Here is a 25,831-nt window from a genome sequence, read left to right as displayed (position 1 = left end):
CGCGCACGTGATTCGATGAGCGCTGATCACGTGATACGAAAGTGTTCGTAGAGCGCGGAGGCGATGGCAATTAAAACGCGCAATGTAGCTTGCACGTGATGAACGCACTTGAGGCGTTATACAGCAGTCGCACTTGTTCGTAACACAAGACGCGAGAATGTTCACAAAAGTCGGCTCGATCACGATGATCGAGCGCACAATGGCGAGGCACGCAGGGTGACTTATACGCGAATGTTCACTGCTCGCTGAGGCGAGAGCGAATTGCAGCACGCACGAACGGCGCGATAATTAGCGGTGCTCTGACAGAGCAGTAAACTCGGATGCACGACGGTATTTTTGAGACCGCGTGAACCGGGGTACGTTAACGGAAGCACGACGGTATACGACCTCGTGAACCGGAGTACTTTTTGCTACTGACCGCGAACTCTCGTGTTTCGGGAGCTTTCCTTTGCGCGACGCGTATCGACCAATCACCTGCGTTTCCGGGATCATGCGATCACGGCATGACAGGATCGATACGTGCCGCGAAAGACTTCGCGGTGAGGGTTGACGGGGGGAGCGGCGCGAAATCCCTTCGTTCGGAGGGCGACTGACGGATGGCGTTACCGGTACGGTATTGATCCGCGATCGCGAGAAAATTACGGAACATAACCGCCCGCCGCAAATAACAATTCGCAACAATTCAATGCCGCCCGCCGTGACGAATTGTTGATCTCGAGCCGCTTGCCATGCGGAGCACTGCGAGTGCTGAAACAACTTAAACTAGAATGATCAATTTACATAAGACATGATACATAGGAATATTTACAAGTATTTACAAAGTTTTATTGTCGTATAGGCATCGTGGAATGTCACTCCGGAGTGTTTATATCGACCGGCAAAAATGATAGCTTGACCACGGCACGTTTGTACGTGGATCGCGCTGTTTTAACCGAGACGACTCGCGTAAGTCCGTCGTCGCCGGGGTGACACTCGACGATTCTTCCCAATTCCCATCTGCTGGGAGGAGCGAGAGGATTTCGCAGAAGTACTAAGCGTCCGACTCGAGCTAGATTCTGAATTTGACGCCACTTGGGGCGTTGCTGCAATGTATGCAGATAGTCATTTGACCAAAGCTTCCAAAAGCTGTCGCGCATCTGTGTAAGTAGCTGCCACCGAGTGAGACGCGTTTCCTTTTCCTCAAGCAACGAGGGTGTGGGAGCGCTTGTCAGCGCCGATCCTATCAAGAAATGACTCGGTGTCACTGAATTATAATCATCGAAATTGTCTGAACCGGGAGCGATCGGTCGCGAGTTCAAACACGCTTCGATTTTACATAGGAGCGTGCTTAGCTCCTCGAATGTCAGCGTGTGCGCCCCGATGACGCGTTTCATGTGAAACTTGACGCTGCGGACGCACGCTTCCCAAAGACCGCCGAAATGCGGCGCGGACGGAGGAATGAAGTTCCACCGAACGCCTTGGGTTGCTATTCTATTTTGAAAATTCGAATCGCGAATGGCCTCACTCCATGTGACGGAGATTTCGCGTTGAGCGCCGTGGAAAGTCGTAGCGTTGTCCGAATACATATTACTGGGAACGCCGCGACGTGCACAAAATCGATCGAATGCAGCGATAAACGCGGGAGTCGTACAATCGCCAACCAACTCCAGATGAGTAGCTTTGACGGTCATGCAGACGAACACCGCGATGTACGCCTTTCTTGATGTGTGTCCTCGACCGGGAGTAGATCTGACCTGTATTGGTCCGGCATAATCTATCCCGCAGTGTAGGAACGCGCGAGGCGTCGACGTGACGCGACACGAGGGCAGATCGCCCATTAACTCGTGCGCGGCTTTGGCGCTTTCACGAGCGCATCTGACACATTTATGGAGAACAGCTCGTATCGTTTGACGCGCTCGCAAGATCCAGTAGTGTTCACGAAGCAGGTGCAACGTGAATTGCGGCCCAGCGTGTAGGGCACGGATATGAGTTTCGCGGATTAGCGCGGTAACTAACGGGTGTGCAGCGAGCACGACCGGGTGTTTCTTGTCGTCCGGAAACGCAGAATTGCGGAGTCGGCCTCCGACGCGAATAAGTCCGTTTTTATCGAGAAACGGGTTTAACGGTAGCAGTTTACTGCTGTTCGAAATTCGATTTAATGACTCTAATTGAGCGTATTCCACGGGGAATAACATTTGTTGCACTTTCTTGAGCCAGAATTCGCGCGCGAGATTAATTTCTTCCGGAAGAAGTAATATCGACGCGGGTTTTGCGGTCGCATTGACGGAATTTGAGCAACTCATTTCGCGAGCGCGGCGAGCGAATCGCATTACATAAGCGGTGACGCGCACCAGCTTGTTCCACGAGGAGAATTTGTCTCCGAGCTCCCATCGTTGGCAAGGGTGCACCAGGTGCACGGAAACGTGCGCTCGCTCTTCCGGTAGCGATTCTTGCAAATTTGATTGAGGCTCAGAGGGCCATTGATCTGCCGATAATTTGAGCCAGTCAGGCCCTGTCCACCATCGAGATTGCTGAATCAGATTTTCCGGTTTGACGCCCCGCGAAACGAGATCGGCAGGGTTTTGCTGTGATGGCACGTGATGCCATTCGACGTTTGGCAGGAGAGTCTGAACCTCATGCACCCGATTCGCGACGAACATTTTCCAACGTGAGGGTGGTTGCGAGAGCCAGGCTTTAGTGACCTTTGAATCTGTCCAACAATGATAGATCTGAATAGCAATCGTGAGCGCGGATCGCACGGCGGCGATAGACCGCGCGAGCAGAACCGCGGCGAGCAACTCTAAGCGAGGAATACTCATGGGCTTGAGCGGTGCTACTTTCGACTTCGATAGAAGTAGCGTAATCTCGACTGTTCCGTCAAGATGCGTAACTTTTAAATAAACAACCGCTCCGTATGCGGAGGCGGAGGCGTCGGCAAACCCATGAATCTCCGCGGTGAGTGTATCGGAACCGTAACCGGTCCAACGCGGAATGACGATTTGTCGCAGTATAGGTAATCGAGTATAGTAATCTCTCCACTTACGGAGAAGATCATCAGGGATTACATCGTCCCATTTACAGCGAAGAAGCCAGAGCTGCTGCATCATGATTTTTGCGGTGATGACCACTGGGGCCATCCACCCAAGAGGATAAAAAATTCGAGCGATTGTCGAAAGAATTGAGCGCTTCGTGTCGGGAACCGACTCTGCAAGCGTGACGTCAAATTGAAAGACGTCCGTGTGAGGATGCCACTTGATACCCAGTATCTTGAGACGCTCGTCAGATTCGAGCGTTTTTGCGGAAGCAAGGCCATGATCCTGCGGATCGATGCCTTCGAGCAATACGGGATTGTTACTCGCCCATTTTCGGAGGTGAAATCCTGCTCGTTTCAAGAGAGAAATCAGTTGATCTCGCGTCTGAAGCGCGAGCGGTATGTCATCGGCGCCAAACACAGCGTCGTCGACGTACGTGTGAAGCCGTAATACCGGAACTGCCAAAGGGAAATCAGCGCCTTCGTCTTCGGCAACTTGCTCGACCACGCGAAGAGCGACGTTTGGCGCGTTTGCATTACCGTAAGTGACGGTGAGCAATAAATATGCTATTAAAGGCCCGTTTGGCGCGGGTCGCCATAAGATCCTTTGATAATTTACATCGCTTTTGTGGACAAGAATCTGGCGATACATTTTTGCGATGTCGGCGGTGAAGACGAACCGAAATTGACGCCATCGCAAGAGAATGAAAGATAAGTCGGGTTGTAATTTACGGCCGATCATTAGATGGTCGTTCAACGAGAGACCATTGGAGGTGGGTTGAGAGGCGTTGAAGACGACGCGCAAACGAGTTGTTGCGCTATGCTCGCGGACAACTGCATAATGCGGTATATACACTACTTGACCATCAGGGGGGTCATCGAGAGGTGCCTTGGTCATGTGGCCAAGACGTTCATATTCCGCCAAGAAGTCGTGGTATTCCTTCGCAAGGTCGGGATTCGACCTTAACCGTGACTCGAGACGCGAATACAACGCGATTGCAGACTTTTTTGAGTCGCCAATGTCGATAGGGGGCCCCGATTTGAACGGCAGCCGCACTATATATTGCCCGTTGGGGGCACGAGAATGTGTAGACACGAAGTGTTCTTCGCATTGACTCTCTTCCGGTGAGAGATGAGTTTGCTGAGGAAGTTCTTCGACCTCCCAGAACCGTTTCAGCTGATCGGAGATTTCCGACAACACCGTGCAGTGGTGCGTTTGAATGCGAATCGGCCGTGACTGCGACGGCATAGGCATTGGTCCAGACAGGAACCATCCAAAAATCGATTTTTGAGCGACGGGCTCATGAGGGGCGCGATTACGGACCTCCGGCAGTAAAATCGCGCCATACAAATCAGCACCGATAATGACGTCAATCGGCGCCGCGCTAGTCGGATCGTTATCAGCTAGCGTAAGTTCGCGAATGTACGACAGTTTCGTTATATCCGGAACGCGTTGCGGAATGTAAGTCGTGAGCGACTTGAGAACAAGAGCGGAAACGGAGGGCGCCGGGCCCGTGCCGTCACGCGCTGACACATGAACTTTAGCTGCGCTGCGTGCGGTGGCAGCGGTCTCGCCGATCCCAGTGATAGATACGGAGACGCGCGTACGCGGGAGACGCAGTCGCTGAGCTAAACGTTCGGTGATCAAAGTAGTGACCGAACCTTGATCCAATAACGCGCGGACTATACTATGTCGACCGTTGAGCCCGCTCACCTTGATCCAGGCCGTAGCTAATAAAATATTTGATTTTGAAAAGCTGGTGTGAGATAATAAATGCGAAGTTACTTCGTCAGTTGAGTCTGTTTTCGTTTCTGTAGATGAAGGTGAGCTCTCACTTGTCGAACTATTATTATTATTTACATCGGTCGTGTGAAGCAACGTATGGTGCTTCTGCTGACACTGACGGCACGTGTTTTTGCTTGAACACGCATCGCGAGTGTGCCGTGTACTCAAGCAATTGTAGCAACAATGATATTTCTTCGCGAGATCACGCCGTTGAGCGACGCTCTTATTGTGAAAGTCCGGACACGCGGACAAGAAGTGCGTCTTTTGACACATGGGACATTTGGTCGAACTTGCGTTCGCTGCGTGACTCTGAACAGAGGAATTTTGTTTATTGCCCTTGACTTGAGACGAAGCCGGGAGAACATTCTCGAGCGCACGTATTCGTGATAGAAGAAATTTATCAAGTCGATCGTATGTAGGATACTCTGACGTATCGCCAAGTTGCAATTCCCAGGCCTTTCGTGTGAATTTATCCAGCCTTTGAACGAGCAAATAAACCAAAATGTCGTCCCATGCATCAACAGACCGACCGAGGTTTTTTAATGACTGTATTGCTATGTTCGCTTTATTGCGCAACGCGGTGAGAGCCACTGCGGAATCAGAAGTCGCTTGGGGAAGCGTGTGCAGAGCGTGGATGTGATCATGTACTAAGCGGCGGCGATTATCATATCGCGTTATTAGCAAACTCCAAGCTATCTTAAAATTCGCGTCAGTTAATGCCAGATTGCGTATGGCATCGCTGGCTTCACCCTTCACGCAAGAGTGCAGATATTGCAAGCGATTAACGTCTAACAATTCGCGATTATCAATGATTAAGGCTGTGAATTGATCTCGAAACGCTTCCCACTCGCGAAACTCCCCCGAGAATTTAGGAAGACTTATACGCGGCAGGTGCGAAAGAGAAAACGCGGACTGATCCGTGCGCATCGTCGATGCGGCAAATGACTGGTTGTGACTCACGACTGGCTCCAACTCCTCCAGGCTCTCCGACATGTAGTCCAGGGCTGCTTGGTAGGCGTTGTGCGTAGTCTCGAAGTGATTGTCCTTGAAGTAGGACAGGGATGCTCGCAGGTCCTCAGGGATGGTCTTGGCTACAGCGGCGTGTCCGCTGACGAACTGATTCCATGTCTCCTTGAGAGCGGAGATCCTCGAATTGACCTTTGCTGGCGTTAGGTTGCTGCGCCCGAGCTTCTTGAAATTCTCAAGACAACGCTCGATCACTCTTTGGAGTTGCGGCTGACCGCCCAATTGCTCTGCCATTTCGCACCAGCTGGTTTGACTCGTCCTCAACAAGCACGCCGATCCGGCTCGAAGGACCAGAAATTATGTTGGCGAATTTTTATGTTTTCCGGGCGTAACTCCGGTTCGCCAATTGGCGTAAGATGCCGGGTCGACCCCGACAGGGATCCGACGTGCGGTTTGAATGAGACACTTGATTTGGGAGGAATGCACAAATATCGTTTAATTGTCAGGTTAATACAAATGCTGGTTGCCGCGCTCTCATGTGAGCACGACACTCGGCGCGCACGTGATTCGATGAGCGCTGATCACGTGATACGAAAGTGTTCGTAGAGCGCGGAGGCGATGGCAATTAAAACGCGCAATGTAGCTTGCACGTGATGAACGCACTTGAGGCGTTATACAGCAGTCGCACTTGTTCGTAACACAAGACGCGAGAATGTTCACAAAAGTCGGCTCGATCACGATGATCGAGCGCACAATGGCAAGGCACGCAGGGTGACTTATACGCGAATGTTCACTGCTCGCTGAGGCGAGAGCGAATTGCAGCACGCACGAACGGCGCGATAATTAGCGGTGCTCTGACAGAGCAGTAAACTCGGATGCACGACGGTATTTTTGAGACCGCGTGAACCGGGGTACGTTAACGGAAGCACGACGGTATACGACCTCGTGAACCGGAGTACTTTTTGCTACTGACCGCGAACTCTCGTGTTTCGGGAGCTTTCCTTTGCGCGACGCGTATCGACCAATCACCTGCGTTTCCGGGATCATGCGATCACGGCATGACAGGATCGATACGTGCCGCGAGAGACTTCGCGGTGAGGGTTGACGGGGGGAGCGGCGCGAAATCCCTTCGTTCGGAGGGCGACTGACGGATGGCGTTACCGGTACGGTATTGATCCGCGATCGCGAGAAAATTACGGAACAGTATGGATATATAATGGTTTAAATTTGAATGTTAGCGTATACATTAGTATGTTTATTGCGTACCAATTTGCTTTGCATGTTTAAGTGTATAAATAGAACTAACTTCTCTCTTACTAGGTACATGTCAACTTTATTTCTACTTATTTAATTGGTTAATATTTATTACAATCGTGTTTTACAATTATGTAGGTATTATATTATATTTATAATTATATTTATACTTATTCCAATGTTCTTATATGCATTCATACGCAAAATGATAAATGATAAAAATAAATATAAAAATGTACATGTATATATAGTGTGTTCGATTAATGGATGTCATAAAAAATTCGTATACATAAAAAATTCAGTCGAAAAGTCCTTTACAGTTTTTGGATATTTTTAATATTAAACGAAATATTGCAAATTGAAGTTTGAATAATTTCTCAAATCAAGCGCTACAATTTACGCGCTGCGCACTCAGTAATTCGGTCAAAGGCGGGACCGCAGATTTCCCTACTCGTTCCATTCTTGCGTACTTGTGTAGAGTTTACTTCACTAAGCAAAATAATGTAAACATAGCAAAATTTCTTCTTTATATATTAACACATTTTAAGCTTTGAAGCAGCTTTTAGTTTCGAAGCTGTACACAAATTCGCTTTTGATAGTGGGGTATGTAGGAAAATCTGTGATTCCGCCCTTGTCCGAACTACCAAGTGCGCGGCGCGTAAACCGTACTTGATTTAAAAAATTATTTAAACTTTATCTTGCAATATCTCGCTTAATATTTAAAAAATCCAAAAACTGTAAAGAACTTTTCGACTAAGTTTTTTATGTAGAATATGCGATTTTTTATGACGTGCATCAATCGAATATCCTGTATATAAACATCATTATAAAGTATTATGTATTGATGAAAAGGTGGCCCAGCGTATCGTTGCCGATGTCGAACTTGCCGAAAACATCAAACTTGAGGCCGTAGCTGCCTGTCAGTTTTTCCATATTTGTGCCAAAGATATGAGTGCAAAATTCTATGAACTTACGAGTAGGAAGATCTATGTCACAGCTGCCTCATTCCTCGACCTCGTGCGGATGTTTTCCGATCTAACGATGGAGAAACAGCAAGAACTCGCTCTTAATAGGTAAGAATTAAATCAGAAGTACTACAGTTGTAATAGTGAAATATTGTGAAATATTGTCTCTTTCTCACTATATGTAGAATAGACACAGATAACTATATCATATCATGTAATTAATATATATATATATATATATATATTGTGACGTGACAAATCGCGTCCGCCACCCGGACGGGCTCGGCCGAGGGGAAATTCGGGGGTGCTTCCTCGCTCGATCGCGGGGAAGGGCAATTGCGGCGCTTCGGCGGATTTATTAATTAGTTTTATTTAGGGGATTGCCGGTGGTGACCAGATCAACCTTGTAACGGCTTTGAGTCGCCACGAGGGAGGAATCAGAGGACACACTCAGGGAGACGGCCGAGGGACATGGCCGTCGGTCGGGTCGCGCCCGGACCTCCCCGCAAAAGCAATGCGAGGGCCACCGTGCGAGATACGACGCCGAGCTCGGCCGCCGCAGAGGAGACTGAGGAACCCCGGGGGACGCCCTGACAAAGTAAAACAGGGTGCATCGTGTACGACCTCTGGCTGCCACCCCGAGGGGCCACCGGTATACGTGGCCACGGCCCGGCCAGCCTGACCCACGTAACGCCGGTCAAATAATCGCGGCCCGGGCAGCCGGATTATTCAAAGGTACAGCGCCGAGGCGAAGTTAGTACGAGCCGCGCCGCAGGAAGGAGCGGCGCTAGGCGCAAGGAAAAGCGCGCTCGGATCGGCGGACACTGCAAGCGGTGCGCCACTGCGCAGGCGCGGGGAACCGGCGCGATACCGGCGGACCATTGTCTCCTCACTGTCGTGCTGGACCGAGCCAGGTGAACACCCTTCGACAACCGATCCGGAGGCTCTCCGTGGGACATCGTTTTGTAAGGTCACCACTCTGGCGTCCCCGCGGTAGTGAGGATTCGTTCGAGGCGCTGGCCCCGGTTTGCGCTGTCAGTTACCTTGGAAAAGCGTGTTACCTTGCGCTCTACCTTGTCGAGAAGTCTGGATTGGAATCCACTAAGGGGCCTCGCCGAGAACGAATCCTCCAGTAAGTAGGGATCTAGTACGCCCTCCCCAGGAACACCGTTGCGGCCGACAGTCACTTTGCGTATTCGTTAGTGTGTATGGTATTCGTGATAAATGTTAGAGTCGCTATCGCGCTATTGTGTGTATGGTATTCGTGATAAATGTTAGAGTCGCTATCGCGCTATTGTGTGTGCGGTATTCGTGATAAATGTTAGAACCGCGATCGCGCAATTCGTGTCGCGGACGTTGGTGTAAATGTAGAGTACTTTGCGTTGGGTAAGACCGTCGAGTCGTCGGGATTGGCGCGGGGCCGTGGAACCACCGGGTTTCGTCGTGAGCGAGTGATACGGAAATTTCGGGATTCGCATGGCCAGCCGCGGAATTGTCCGCGATTCGGGTCGTCTTGCGTTGGTGGATCGAGGTGAAGACGATCGTCTGCCGCTGGATCGGCATGGCGAGGCCAACCGCCGAGAGTTGGGTAACGTGAGGCGAGGACGATCGTCTGCCGCTGGTTCGGCATGGTGAGGCCAACCGCCGAGAGTTGGGTAACGTGAGTATGCGTACGTTGGGTGGGTCCACGGTCGTATAGACAGGTCTGGGCACTCGCGGTGGGGGAACCGTGACCCGAGTGAAGCCAAGAAAATCAACATGGCGTCGACGTGAGAAAGCCTTTTGCGCATGCGCCATGCACACGTCTTATTGTGTATGTGAGAGCGCAATGTTCGTAAAATTGAGTCGCGTAAACGTTGGTGGTTCGTGTTAGAAAAACTGTTTTTTTGGGCTGTATAGAAAGTATAATGGTTTTTTATTGCGTAGTTCCTGGTTGCAAAACCAATTGTAAAGGTTATTATTCAAAGTTGTCACTTTTTTCGATACCGAAAGATATCGTACGTAAGCAAAAATGGGAAGCAGCAATTTCTATCAGTAATTTAGAGCCATCAAAGCATCGTGTTTGTGAAAAACATTTTTTACCAGAAAATGTTGTACGATGTACAGAACATAGAGATTCTACTGGAAATTTAATTGCTATTGTATGTATCAATCAATTTTTAAAGTAAATTTATATTTGAAATTTAATCAACTTAATTACATATTTTTTATGTACATTTTTTTAGTTACCACTTCAATGTCCTAAGCTTACTGTTGATGCAGTTCCATCTCTTTTTTTGCCTGGAAATAATAGTGAAAATAAAACTGCTGTTGAAAACTCAAAAAATTATTTAAAATAAGGCACTGAGATTAAAAAATTTCATCAAGATGATTTCTTTACTGAAGAAAATGCTAACTCAGATATTTCAGAGCAACATAGTAATGTACCTGTGTTAAACAAAAGTGATTGTGACAATAGAAGTAATGCTAGTGATTCATCAAAGAACGAAAATATTCAGAATATTGATCAGAATATCGAATATGTCGATTCAGAATATCAGAAACAAATTATGTTTAGACAGTTATGTGAAAATATCAATTTGATTCAACTACGAAAAGATTGGATTGTTCATATACCCTCTGATAAAAACTGCATTGTTTTTGCAGAACTTAGTGTAGTCAACATATGTGATAATGAAAGTTACTATAGTGATTGTACAATAAAAAAAAGTCTTATAATAAACAATACCATGAAGCTTTCATACAAAGCACTGGAAAAACATCTAGCTTCAGAACAATTAAATCTTATTAATAAATTTCACAATTTTGAGGCACTACAAGTAATATTAAATCAATATTCTGATATGTCTTTTTGCTCTGGAATAGCTGACATCGATGGTGTGGATTTGGTAAAAAACAAAATTGGATACATGAACTGTTTTGATAAATTATGACATAATAACTGTGACGTATTACTGACTTTACCTGGAAAATGTAAAATATGTGAAAACGTTCGAAAAACTGTTAGTCAGAAAAGACGCCGTATGTCTAAAAGAAATACAGAAAAAAAGGAAACTAGCTGTTCTAATTTTACTGACAAAAACGTTTTGCATATTTGGAAAAAAAGAATCCGAGCACAAAGAGGTGTGATAAAACGTGCAAAAAATACAATTGAAAGATTACGAAATCGTGTTGATGAAATGAAAGCAGAGTTAAGTAATACTGATATAAAATTTGTCCTCCAAAAATGCACTGATCACCAAATTCCAAATATACAGCGGACATTAATTGAACAAATTGTAGCATCGGCTAAAGTTAAAAGTGTAAAAGGGCGACGTTACAGTGAAGACTGGATGATGCTATGCATTTTAATGCATATTCGTTCTCCGAAGCAATATAGACATTTGCAAAATTTAGGTTTATTGCCTTTGCTTTGTGTAAGGACTGTCCGTCGATACCTATCTCTTATAAGTACAAAGTGCGGTTTTGATGACATTTTTTTTGAATTATTCAAAACTCATCTTGATAAGAAACAACCTTTACAAAAACAAGGTGTTATATTGATAGACAAAATAAGCCTTCGAGAAGCAGTTTCTGTTAGTTCGTCTACACTAACTTATCAAGGTTTAGTCGATTGTGGCGATGAAGGCAAAAAAGCAAGTACAATTAAGGAAAAAGCCAAAAGTGCTCTAGTGGTGATGTTTCAGCCCTTAGCTGACATTTATATTTTTATTACTCTTTAGAAAGTACCCAGAAGTGTCATCTTTTGATTTTAATGATCTTTGAATAAAAATTGTTATGTAGATGAAAAAAGAAAACATGTATTTTTATAAGTGCTCCTTCTTAAGCACGTTAAATGTGTGAAATACTGTTTTAATATAAACCGATTTCTATGATTATAAGTATATATTATTTAAAAAAATATTAAGAAAATGTTTTAAAAAATAGTTCTAAACATTGTATTATACATTTTTTGAAAATGGTTTTTAAAACATGCCCACAAATTGTTGCTTTTAAAAACTCTGATATTTTGTATGACTAAATTAAAAATTATTTAACAATAAATTCAATCGTAACAAAATTATTTTGAACAGTTTTGAATGAAATAATCTATAAACATCCGTATACACACGTTATTTAAAATTTGTTTTAGTTACTGATTTCTTGACAACAACTTCTTCCTGTCTTTTTTCTTTCTATTCGCACGCACATACATTGCACGCGTGTATGCATGGTATTCATTGTAACAATCCACATGTTTTTTAAGATATCAGATCATTACAAAACGCGTGCTTATTATCGAACATTGTATATTTTTAAGGCGAAACTTCCGAAAACGTCCGTGCTCCGATTTAGATGAAACTTTGTGAATAGGTTCCTTTTAGATAAAAAAGACATATACTAAACGGATTTTTTGCGACTCCAAAGTTTAGCAACTTTTTTAACATTTTTAACTTGCTGCCTCCGCGCAAACATTTTCCACGCGAAACAAACCAAAACAGCTCTCAAGTAATGTAAACAACCATAAAGTCATACCCGTCAAAGTTATAACATAAACATCATTGGCGAAACTTCAGAAAATCAGAAACGTTGTAAACTACGATGCATAGTTTTCGAGATATCAATTTATATAATCTATCACATAGTATAATAATATACACAGAATTAGCAGTGAGAGGAGAGAGAGAGAGAGAATCAGAATCAGAATCAGAATCATTATTTATTAGACGCTCTGGGACTACGTCCCCTAAAGCGTCAAAACTAAATTACAAAAAGAGTAACAAAATTAAATATAAGACATTCATGCATTCATACATAAGAACTACAAATGAAAATATAAGTATAGAAAGTACATAAAATATAAGTAAAGAAAGTACAGATATTATAAATGAGACGTGTTACCGAAGAACTTAGCGCATACAACTAAAAAGAAATAGCCATAACTGAAGGATGAATTACGAAAACTACAAGATAAAGGGTGGTTTACATAAGAATCTCAAGGAACGCTCAGATCTACCGACAGAAGTCTCAATCACCTAAAGATGAAAACAGGAATTCATATAGTTTGGTCTTGAATGAGCCGATACATGTCGCGTTGCGAATGTCAGAAGGGAGAGAATTCCACAGCTCGGCAGCGGAGAAACTGAAAGATCGCTTATAGAATTCAGTACGGCAGAGCGGAAGGTTTAGGGCATCATTCGGAGCTCTAGTATTGCGCTGCATGCTTTCATGCCTAAAAGTGAAATTGCTGTAGATAACTTCCGGTTTTTTCTTCTTGAGTACCGAGAATGTCAAGTTGCCCACGAAATACGACCGCCTAAGATCGATCTTGAGCCAGCCCAATCTGACAAAGTACGGAGTGATGTGTTCATCACGCTTTAAGCTGAAGATGAAGCGGACACTTCTGTTCAGAGCTCTCTGCAGACGCAGGTTATGCTGCCCTGTGATGTTAGTGAGAACCGTACAGCAGTAGTCAAATTGAGGAAGCATTAAGGCAGAGACAAGCTTCACCCGAAGTGGGACTGGGAGGAGTTGCCTGCAAAGTTTAAGCTGATAGAGAGCCGAATTCACTTTGGAGATCGTTTTAGTCGCCTGTCTTTCCCATGAGAGAGCGCTGTTGATTGTGACACCCAAGTACTCCACCGAATCCGAGAAAGGGATCGCGGATTCTCCAACACGAACCTGAGGCACAGAGTCCAGATCGATGCTCCTTACAAAGCGCAGTGTTCCCAAGATCATCGCCTTTGTCTTCCCAGGGTTGATCGTAAGCTTGTTGACGACAGCCCACTGTACGATCCTCTCTATATCCTCATTAATCCTCCCAATAGCGTCAGAAAGAAGCCCCGGCTCCGCATGCAAATAGATCATAAGATCATCCGCATAAAAATTATACTTGCAGTGCCGCAGTATATCTCCGAAACCCACCAGGTAGAGGAGAAAAAGGATCGGTCCGAGAACAGAACCCTGAGGTACTCCCTTTCGAACAGTTCTCTCAGTCGACGGCATCCCAGTGGACGGATCGCGTACCGCCTGTCTTCTATTGGTTAAGTAGGAACAAAGCCAACGCAAGGTAGAACAAGCAAAGCCCAGATTCATGGCCTTGCCAATCAAGGTGTCATGACAGACATTGTCAAAGGCCTTAGAGAAGTCAAAAAATACGGCTATCGTGATCCTCCTCCTATCCGCAGCCAGCCTGACCTCGTCCAAGACCCTTATGAGCGCTGTCTGCGTGGAAAAATCTTTTCTGTAGGCAGACTGAAAAGTATCGAGAAGGTTGTGTTCCTCCAAGTATTCCATAATCTGATCCGCCGCAATGCGCTCGAGGAACTTGGAGGTGGCACACAAGATTGAGACAAGAGAGAGAGAGAGAGAGAGAGAGAGAGAGAGAGAGAGAGAGAGAGAGAGAGAAACAGTATACACCGCCCCTCCCCCGCAAGCAGGGGGGGGGTGGGAATGAACCTCGGTTAGCGTGAAAAGTTAAAAACCCGTTTTTTCTTCTTTCGTTGCTTCGTATGAAAAGTTGCATTGTGTAAAAATATTTAATATCTGTAACAAAAATAATTTGTTATAGCAGAGAATAGTTAGAATATTGAAAAGTGGCATCTCGTGACACCTTGTTTCGCGTGGAAAGTGTATGCGTGGAGGCAGTAGATTCCGCCCCCCTGCGGGGGGCTCCACTATTGTTAAACTAGACACATAGTGTGCCTTCAAAATACATGCGTGGACTTTCCACGCATGGAAAGTTGTAAACCCATGTGACATCTCGTTTCGCGTGGAAAATGTATGCGCGGAGGCAGCAAGTTAAAAATGTTAAAAAAGTTGCTAAACTTTGGAGTCGCAAAAAATCCTTTTGGTATATGTCTTTTTTATCTAAAAGAAACCTGTTCACAAAGTTTCACCTAAATCGAAGCACGGACATTTTCGGAAGTACAGCCAAAATAAAATAGAACCGAGAATTTTTTGTCTTTTAACACAATATTTATTAGGATCATAAAGTATAACAAAAAAATTTTTTTAGTTGAAAATATGCATTAAAATTTTTTTGTTATTATAATTTATGATCCTAATAAACATTGTGTTAAAGGACAAATCTCGGTTTCAATTCATTTCTTTGTAATAAATTCCCCAAAAAAGCTTTATTGTCAACAGATCTGACTATCTAGTCCCCTTAATTTACATCATAAATCAAACATATAACTCATATAAGCACATGAAAACGTACTTATAAAGAAGTTAATAATTATTTTGTTATTATTTTATTGCTTTGTAGATTCCCATACAGCACAGTTTATTACAACGACGTTGCAGCTATGTTGCAACATTGCAAATCGCAATGTAAGATTACAGAGTCATTGCAGAGATATAGATTCGCAATAGGTATTTCAGCACGCATTTAGCAACATGATATTAATATTTCGGAAACGTTGCAAAATTCAATTTTATAATTTTTAATATAAATAAAAATACCTATATTATAATAATAAAATACTATAATAAAATAAAGTTTTATAATTATTTTTTAATAAAATAATGTGTTTTATTGGTGAACAAAATTAATTATTTAATTAAAAACGAGCTTTTCAAGTGTTTGTTTTGTAATAATAAAAGGTAATGAATATGGTGTCGCAGTTTATATATGATTTTAGGGATGGATTATTATGGGATATGTCTCAACCTCTTAGCGATTAAACTTGTTTTTCCGATAACGACTTTCGTTAGTCATCAATCGAAAAACATGTTTTTCTCTCCGACGCTAAATTTCGACATTTTTATTGTCTTGCGTTAATCTATTGTCGTCTAGGTTGAAGTGTTTTTCACGAATTTTCTTTGGGAGTCATACGATGGCCCAACGTTGTTATTGACCGGCGACGCAGGTTTCACATTTAAATATACTTATTTCTTTGATTTTAAGGTCGGAAAGAGAGAGAACGGTGATTCACCATTATTAGTAATCCGCTCACCGATCAACAACCTTTTTTCGTCAAATATTATTCGTTATCCCAAAGATAATTTTGTTAGAAAAACATTTTACGAAAGGTTTTTGCGAAAGAAAGAAATCGCGAAGTCCACAGGATGTAACATTTACTTCAAATTATGTTATAGGGGAGACCGGGGCTATCTGTCTACAGGGGCTATGTGTCCACAGTACTGCTATCTCAAGTTTTAAGAGACAGATGTCTTTACCATTGTAACAAGTAGTTGAAAAATGCCCTACGTAAGATATTTAAATGTTGTTTGTTTTCTTGCGATGCCTCTCGCAGACGCTATATACGTTAAAAGAAAAGCGAAAACAATTATTCACATTTTGCGACGGTCGAAAAATTTGCTGTGCAACAGTAGTTTAACTCAAATTAAAGTAAGCAATTCATAATGTTATCAATTAATATATAGTTATCAGGTGTGAGAAGCGTCAAATCTTAATTCCGCATTATCTAAAATTGGCAACATGTTAAAGACTGAAAAACGTGGTCGGGGCTATCTGTCCTATTTTTGATGGGGCAATGTGTCCACACTTCAATGACGAATTGTTCTTTTATAAATAGATAATGGTGCGTAACTACAAAAAAAAGACTTTCCTAAAGACGGATAAAGTAGACATATCCAATAAAATTATATTTAGAGCGATTAAAAGAATAAAAATTGAGCGAGAATCTTTTCGTAAAAACAGCATTAGACTTTGGAATAAATGTTCGGGCTCTCACTCGCTACTGTAAAAAAGTGACCTATGAGCAACTACTTGATCCTGCGATTCAAGAATCGTCACCAAATTTTTATTTTAAAAATACACGTCAAGTTAAATATATGAGTTTGTCTTAAATTATTGAGTATTTTCTATTTCAAACGCTGCCGAGGATAAAGTAAAGACCCCAAATTAAAAAAAAATTAAAGAATTGAGGAGACAAAAGAAACTCATCACATTGATTTTGCAACGGACTCAAAATCAGTTTGATGCCACCGTATATAAAGAAAAGTCAGCTCTACGCAGGAAACTTGTCAAAAAATCTACACAAAGTGCCTACTACTTCTCTGACTTCAACGACTAGGCAGTTTTTTCAATATTATATATTAATAATAAATAATATTACAATATAAATAAGTATAGAAATTAATATAAATAATGTGTTTTTTATTATGTGGACAGATAGCCCGTCGAATGTGGACAGATAGCCCCGCATATGGGGCTATCTGTCTACGCTTGACTTGTCCACTTAAAAAATTCGCCTCTTTAAAATGTTAAAAGATCAACGATTCTAATAATGTTTTTTTTTAATAGCAAGGTTGAAAGGTTATACCATTAAAATTTTAGCCAAATATCTTTATTAGTTTTTTAGTAAACTTGAAAAAAGCGTAAAGTGTGGACACATAGCCCCGGTCTCCCCTATTATGAAAGCAACTTCAATATCCTGTAACTCCGAAACCATTCGGATTCGCGTTTATTAGACATTTTCGACTTGTTTTCATGTGTTAACTAAACTTTTGGCTGTCATGGCCAGACTGGCTACTTGTAACTTAACAAAAAATTTAAATTCAAATTTGTTACCCATACAACACACAAATATTGCATACATGTTACAGCAATCTTCCGCCGGTGCAATCAGATTTATAAAAGCGGTTGTAAAAACTTTTTTCTATAGAAAATACAAGCGACCCTCAAGTTTTGTCAACAGTTTCGGATTCAGGGGGCAAGAATACATCAGATTTATCCCCTCCCAATTGATTTCTCTTATAGGCCCTAATTGTGGAGTTTTGCCTAAAAGTGTTCTATATTAATTACGTTGTCTCCGCTGCGCTTCTAAAACCTCAAAAGGTTATGGGCTCAGACGCAATAATTAGTGTCTAATAATTAAAGAAAGTGCGTGAAACGTGAACAACGTACGTTACGAATCCGTTTAATACGCGTGCAAGGTTACGCGTCCGTCGTGGTAAGAACACATTATTCGAAAAGGATTTCCTGCAGTCGTGTGAGACTACGCAACTCCTGAGATGGCGGAAAATATCTACATGAGAGCAGTAACAAAATTTGACGGCACAAACTTTCAGTTATGAAAGTTTCAGATGAATGCCATCCTAATCGCAAACGGAATTCAAGACATCGTCGATGGAACTAAAATTGAACCACAAGATCCATAAGAACGTGAGCAATGGAAGAAGGACAATATGCGAAGGCGATGTTTATAATTTCAACCGCATTAGGAGGCACAGCTTGAATGTCTTCACGTGTAGAACCGCTGCTGAAATGTGAGCAAAGTAAGTATTACTTATGAGCGAGCGTCTGCAACCAGCGAGTTACAACTCATGCAGAAATTCCATGAGTATCAGATGGATTCGACCTCAACGATATCGCAACACATTGCGCGTGTAGAAAATACGGCACGTTAACTATTAGATATTGGTGAAAACATCTCAGAAGTCGCCATAATGGCCAAGATCCTCGGTAGTCTCCCGTCGAAGTTTTATACATTTGTTACAGCGTGGGATAGTGTCGATCTAGCTCGTCAAACACTCAATCTTCTTCGAGTGCGGCCGATAACAGAATAATCGAGATCATTACTCGATGATGCTACGCATTGGTGTCTGTCAGCATGAAACACAAGCCAGCAAAACTCATACGAGGTAATCAAAAGTCATCTGAGTCAAAGAAATCCGAGGTAAGTAAAGACACAGAATGTTTTTACTGTTACAAGAAAGGACACGAGTGGCGATCGTGCCTAGACAGTTGGGACCTGTTCTAGTGAGCCAAAGATCCCCGAGATCCGAGTTCAAATCCGACAAAATTATCGGTTTTTATCGGATCGTCGCCACCTCTCGGAAGGCAATGGCAACTGAGAGTATCTTGACACTTCAGTGAAGTGTTTGACCGGATAGGCAGATAGATTGCTTATCTCTTGTCGCTTGTGCTGGTTTTGCCCAGTTTTTTTGGTTTCTTTAAGTTGCAGGAAGTATAAGAGGCCTAGTTTACACCGATCTCTTGATACGCGTATCAAATAGTATATTTAAGCTGATCAGCCAATAATCAAACTAATTTACTAGTTATTTACTATTTAATACGCGTATCAAGTGACCAGTGTAAACTAGGCCAGAGTCTATCATCCTCATTGTTATCCAGCTTGGATGTGGAAGGTTTAGATAGCTTCAGGTTATCTAACTTCATGTAAGAGATATTCAAGTATGAAATCTCTGGTAATGTGCAACATGAGTACACGAAAAAAAATCCGAGATTGTTTTAAAAGAAAAGCCACTTGCAAGGAAAAGAAAGAAACAAAGAAAAGTGATGTAACAGCTCTTATCACTTCAAACAGGGACAGCAAACATACAACGAATCAATCGATAATAAATAAGGCTACAAATAAAGATGTCTTCGATTCTTCAGGAAGATATTAAAAATGTATGGTTTGCGGATAGCGGAGCTTCCAAGCATATATCCTTCAGGCGTGAATGGTTCACAGAATTTCGTCCTTCTAAAGGTGAGCTAGTCTTGATGGGCGACAATGCAACTTGTGAAGTAAAGGGATGTGGTACAATCCCCGCGTAGAGACTGAAGAAAAACAAGTGGCTTGACATTATCTCGAAAATGCAGTGTTCCTAACTTCAAGAAAAATCTTTTGTCTGTTGAAGAATGCACCAATAAAGGTCTTAATGTCAACTTTTCAAACGAAAAAGTTGAAATTTGTCATAAAGGACAAGTCATCATTCAAGGTGTTAAGCAGGATAACAACATATATCGACTTATCTTGCGTTCAGCGGCAACGATAGAAGCCAACATTGGATCCATCAATTCGATGTAATTGTGGCATGCAAGATTGGGCCACATCAACAAAAGAACCCTTGTGGAAACGAAGACGAAAGAGCTTGCACTTGGGTTAGAGTTTAACGACAAGAAAGATTTCTTCTGTGAAGACTGTCAGTTTGATAAGTCACATCGTTTGCTATTTAAGAAATCAGGCTTTGCTCGATCTAATACTCCTGGGGAACTCATCCATAGCGATGTTTGCGGTCCTATGCACGTTACTTCTTTAGGTGGAGCCAGATTTTTCCTACTCTTTAAAGATGACTGCAGGTGATTTCGTGTAGTATACTTCTTGAAGAATAAATCTGACGTATTTAAGCGATTCAAAGAGTATAAATCCTTAATTGTTAATAAGTTTTAACAATCCTTGCAGAAACTTTGCATTGACAATGGTCGAAAATATTTCAGCACAGAGATGCGTCAATACTTGGATAAAGAAATCACAATAGAAGCGACTGCACCATATGTTCCCCAACAAAACGGCAGATCTGAAAGAGATAATCGCACAATCGTGGAGTCGGCAAGGACTATGTTGTGTACAAAGGAAGTACCGCAGTTCCTGTGGGCAGAAGCTGTAAATACCGCTGTTTACATTTTAAACAGGACAGCTACTAGGCAGTTGAAGAACTCTACACCTTATGAAGCTTGGACTGAAAAGAAGCCTGATCTTTTTCACACAAAGATTTTTGGTAGCCCGGCATATGCACACATTCCGAAAATTCACAGAAAGAAGTTAGATCCGAAAGCCAAGAAACTTATGGTTGTAAAATATGAGAAGAATTCCTTGAATTATCGTCTTTATGATCCGACATCTCGACAGGTCAGTGTAAGTCGAGATGTGATATTTGATGAGAAATTGTCTATTTCAGAAGATCTCCGTGAATCTCAAAAGGACAGAGTAGCTATACCACTTTGGTTAACGGATGATAACGAAGTTGGAGAAAATCAAGAACAGAGCGATCAAGATCAAGAAAACGAGGTATACATAGATGCTGAAGAAGTCGAGCAAGAAGAGCAAGAAGAACAAGAAGAGCAAGAAGATGAGAATAATCTACAGCATCGTAGACTTACGCGACAGATCTTCAATTCGACCCCCACAGAGATTTGAGGCAAATTTTGTCCAGTACAGCGAGCCAATCACTATCACAAAGCAGTTAGTGGACCGAATAGTGAGGAACGGAAAAGAGTAATCCATGAGGAACTATAAGCACACGAAAACAATGGCACATGGGAGATAGTCGACTTACCTCCTGGTCGGAATCTGTAGGATCGAAGTGGAAGTTCAGAATAAAGTACACAGCATCAGGCAACGTAGTCTTGCTTCAAGGCAAGACTTTGCGCTAAAGGTTTCGCACAAAAACAAGGGATCGACTACACGGAGACATTTTCACCGGTGGTAAAATACGATTCGGTGAGAACTTTGCTAGCTATTGCTGCACAGAAGAAGCTTCAGATGCGGCAGTTTGACGTTAAAACTGCATTCCTCAATGGAAAGTTAGACGAGGAAATATACGTGTCATTTCCTGAGGGCTTAGAAATAACGGACCCCAGCAAAATGTGTAAGTTAAACAAAGCTCTTCATGGTCTAAAACAAGCTTCACGCTGCTGGAATAAAACGTTCTACAAATTTCTAAAGCGGACTTGGTTAGTGGAGCGAGTGTGTTGTGCATGCGTGTGAGAGTTGCGGATAAATTAGGCGAGAGTTTAGAGGGAAACAGGAGTCGAGGTAGGCGTTAAACCGGTAGAAAGGTAAGAAGAAGATCTTAAATTTAGGATAGGATAATAGAAGTAGCAGGGAAATATTAATTAGTGAAGGAAAAGAGCGCTAAATGTTGTAGAGAGAGGGAGAGGTTAGGTGAGAAAAGGCGGGAAAATAACGCGGTGCGTTCCAAAAGGGAGCGAGATTTGCATCACGCATAGAGTAGGTAGCGTCACTAGACGGAACAGTCTAGGCATAGAGGCAGCGGTTAAGGAGATTGACTAGAAGGTGAGCGTGAACGTGGGACGTACAGGATGGAGGGAGAAGCAGACGAGAGCGAGAAAGCAGCAATAAGGAATAAAGATGATAATGCGGCTACAATTTTGGATAGTTCAAGCAGTGAGAAAACGAGTAAAGAAATTTTTGCCACCCCAAAAGAGGAAAAAAGAGGAAAAGGAAGACTTACAAAGGATGAGTTAAGAATGAGAGAAAGAGCGGGCTCGGTCAGCATACTGGAGTTTATGACGAGTGATAACAGCACGGCATGCGAGTTAGCGAAAGCTAAGAGGAAAAGAGAGGAAAACGAACAACGTGTGAAGGAAATTTTCAAGAGAGATAACAAGACTGTGAGAACGCCACCAGGAATTGGTAAATCGAAGGAAGGAGTCGGCGCTGTAGGTGAGAAGAGAGAAGAGGGAGTTCTGTCAGCAACAAAGAAGGATGAAAAGGACGGTTCGCTATTAGCAATCTTGAGAGAGATTAGAGACGAGATGAGGGACATGAGGGACGAGATGAGAGAGATGAGAGAGAGGATGAACGTCTTAGAAGAGGGTTGGAGAAAAAAAGAAGAAAAGGTAGCGGAAAGGATGGATAAGATAGAAGAGAGACTATCGAAGATCGAACGAAGGAGTGAAAACACAACGGATGAGGTGACCGGCGGCAAAATGGAGGAGATTGTGTAAAAGGTGGCGGAGATGGTTAGGAAGAGAGAAAGAAATATGAAGGAAAGGAAGAAAAAGAAAAATAATCTAGTGATCAGAGGATTACATAAAGAGGAAAACAAGAGCTTAATGGACACAGCGGAGACGTTTCTTGAGAGGGAGTTCGGTGCAAAAGCGGGAGTAAAGAAGATGCGGTCAACAGGCAGGGTAGGAACTGAAATAATAATAGTTGAAATGGACTGCTGGCAATCGAAGGATAACATCATGAAGGAGAAGAAGAAGCTGGGAAGTAAGAACATTTTCATTGATCACGACCTGACCTTTGAGGACAGAGAAGTGCAAAGACGGATAAAAGAAAGGGCATGGAAAGAGAAAACAGAAGGAAAATGGGTGAAAATAGGCTATAGGAAGCTAGAGGTGCAAGGTAGGAAGTACGTATGGAGCGAGGTAGAAAATAAGCTAATAGAAAAGGAAAATTTTTAGATGGCTGCCAAGTTAGGAGAAGAGTACCAGCAAGTTATGGCATTCAAGAGGACAACAGGCGAACAACACGAAAGGAGGTCGGAAAAGCGAAGCAACAGAAGAATGTAAATAGGCGAAAAATAATTTTTTGGAATGTTGCGGGTATTGAGAGGCAGGACAAAGATTTCTGGAATTACATAGTAGGTTCCGATTTTATAGGGTTATGTGAAACATGGTTAGAAAAAAAGGGTTGGGATAGAATTAAGGGTAGACTGCCGGAAACGCACAACTGGAAAAACATTAACGCGGTAAGGGAAAGGAAGAAGGGTAGGGCGAAGGGAGGTTTACTAATAAGTATTAGAAAAGACTGGGTGGCGGAAGTGGAGAATTATGAAAGTGTATTGATTACAAAAAGAATTGCGCGAACGAGAATAGTAAAAGAGGAAAAAGGTCTAAATATTTTTATAGTATATAATGTAGGAGCAAAGAAAGATGTTGAAGAGATAATGGCGAAAATAACAGAGCAATGCGAAGGATGCGAAGGAGAGGATATTATTATAGGAGGCGATTTTAATATTAGAATAGGAAACTTAGGAGGTTGTAGGGACGAGGAGTGTGACTTTGAAAAGGAGAGTAAAGATAAAGTCATAGGAGATGGCGGTAGAAGTTTTGTGGATGTGATAAATGAAAAAGGATGGTATTTTTTGAATGGATGTACAGAGGGGGATTGGGATGGGGAATATACGTATGTGGGTGCGAGAGGGTGCTCGGTAATTGATTATGCAATTGTAAACGATAGTGTGCAAGAGCGAGTGTTGGAATTTAGAATAGGGGACAGGGTGGATTCGGATCATCTGCCTCTGACCTTGTTACTGGAGAAAGAGGAGAATACGAGACAAATGGAGGGGGGGACAGAAGAGGAAGAAGAGGAGCAGAATATGTCAAAGAAGATCATATGTTGGAACGAAGAGGCAAGGCAATTATACAGGGAGAGGACGGAGGCATGGAATGAAAACGAGGACCAGGAAATAGAGTCGGTGGATAGGAAATGGGAGAAAATCAAAAACTGGATCCTTGGAGCCTTAGTTTATAAGGAAATCAAGATAAAGAAAAGAAGGAAAATAGGGCACAAAGATTGGTGGGATAGGAGTTGTACCAGAAAGAAGAGGGAGGTGAAAAGAAAGTACAGAAGATGGAGAAGTGGAAAGGGAAGTAAGGAAGACTATTTGGAAGGTAAGAAATGCCTGAAGGGGTGGTTAGAGAAGAAAAGGATGGAGAAGAGAGAGAGCGAAGAGGAGGAATTAAGAAAACTGAAGGACGAAAAAAAAATTTGGAATTACATAAACAGTCGAAGAAAGAAGAAAGAATGAAAAGAGAATAATATTCCGAAAAAGAACTGGAGAAGTTACTTCATGGAGTTGTTAGGTGGGACCGAGATGGAGGGAAGAGATGAGGCGTTGGAGCTGCGTGACATGGGAACAGAAAAAAGAAATGAGGAACAGGTTCAAGATATAGAAATGGAGTTGCAAGAAGAGGAGATAGTGAAGGCAGTCAGGAACATGAAATTAGGCAAAGCTGCAGGTGTCGATGGAATCCCAATGGAAGCATGGATGTATGGTGGCGCAGCGGTGAGAAGGGCTCTAACCGATCTGTTGAAGCTCATTTGGAAGGAGGGTAAAATTCCGACCGAATGGCGAACAAGTATAGTTGTCCCCCTATATAAAAGGGGGGACAAGGAGAGAACAGACAACTATAGGGGGATCTCTCTGCTGTGCACTGCATACAAGGTATATGCGGAAATTCTAAGGAACAGATTGGAGGAAATAATGGAGATGAAAGGGATGATACCTGACAGCCAAGCCGGCTTTAGGAAAGGGAGGTCTACGATGGATAACATATTTATCTTGAACCATATAGTGCAAAGGGAAAAGGAGAAAGGTATGGCAATTGGGAAAGACAAGATTTTCGCAATATTTGTGGATCTAAGGGCAGCATTCGACAACGTTGACAGAGGAATTTTATGGAAGATAATGGAAGAGAAAGGAGTAGATCGCAGTTTAATAAACAGGATAAAAGAAATTTACAAAGAGACGGAGGTGACAATACGAACGAGGGATGGGTTCACAAGGTGCTTCAAGACGAAGAAAGGTGTAAGGCAGGGCTGTGTGATGAGTCCCGCCCTGTTCAATTTATACAATGCGGACATTGATAAAGTTTTAGAAAAGCGTGGTATAGGAGGAGTGGAGCTTGGAGGAGTGAGAGTGTGGTCATTAGCATACGCGGATGATATGGTTTTGGTAGCAAAAAATAGAGAGGCTTTACTAGATATAATGAGCATGTTAAAAAGATTTAAAAAAAAATGGAAACTAGAATTAAATACAGAAAAAACTAAAGTGTTGGTATTTAATAGTAAAGGTAAAAAAGGCAGAATGACATGGAAATGGGGCGAAAAAATAATAGAGGAAGTAGAAATGTTTAAATATCTGGGTTTCACGTTTAATAGGAAATGTAATTATGTCGATCATATAAAAGAGCTGAAAAGAAAAGGAAGGATCGCTGCAAATAGGGTCTGGGGTTTAGGAGAAAGATTATGTAAAGATGATTTTAGTAGGAGATGGACGCTTTTTAAGTACCTAGTGAAAAGTGTGATGGAATACGGAGCAGAGATATGGGGGTGGAGTGAAAAAAAGGAGTTGGAAGAAGTCATGTTGGATTATGTAAGATGGATATTTAGACTAGACTTTTGCACACCGAGGTATGTAATACTAAGGGAACTAGGATTAGAGAAACTTAAAATCTGTTGGGGTATAAGAGCCATGAGGTTCGAGAAAAGAAGCAGAGGGAAAAAAGATGGAAGTTTAGTAAAGGCATGTTGGGATGAAAAGGACACAAGGGATAAAAAGAAAAAGGATTTATATAATTTGGAACGAGAAAGGTTTTATAATAACAATGGTTGGAGCTCTGAAGTAATAAAAGAATTA

General features: G+C 42.6%; 1 protein-coding gene and 1 pseudogene across 1 annotated transcript; one reads left to right on the top strand and one right to left on the bottom strand.

The window, feature by feature from the left end:
• Window positions 1-851: 851 nt before the first annotated feature.
• Window positions 852-6,056, bottom strand: LOC139782282 (uncharacterized). Its single transcript, XM_071721250.1, has one exon. It carries the CDS (start codon window positions 6,054-6,056, stop codon window positions 852-854), a length of 5,205 nt encoding a protein of 1,734 aa, XP_071577351.1.
• Window positions 6,057-7,964: 1,908 nt separating this feature from the next.
• Window positions 7,965-11,703, top strand: LOC139782281 (uncharacterized; annotated as a pseudogene).
• The last annotated feature ends 14,128 nt before the right edge of the window (window positions 11,704-25,831 follow it).

This window comes from Temnothorax nylanderi, unplaced genomic scaffold (assembly GCF_030848795.1).
Source record: "Temnothorax nylanderi isolate EJ_2023f unplaced genomic scaffold, tnyl_v1.0 TNYL_tig0401_pilon, whole genome shotgun sequence".
NCBI lineage: Eukaryota > Metazoa > Arthropoda > Insecta > Hymenoptera > Formicidae > Temnothorax > Temnothorax nylanderi.
This window is presented reverse-complemented; position numbering and strand designations above follow the sequence as displayed.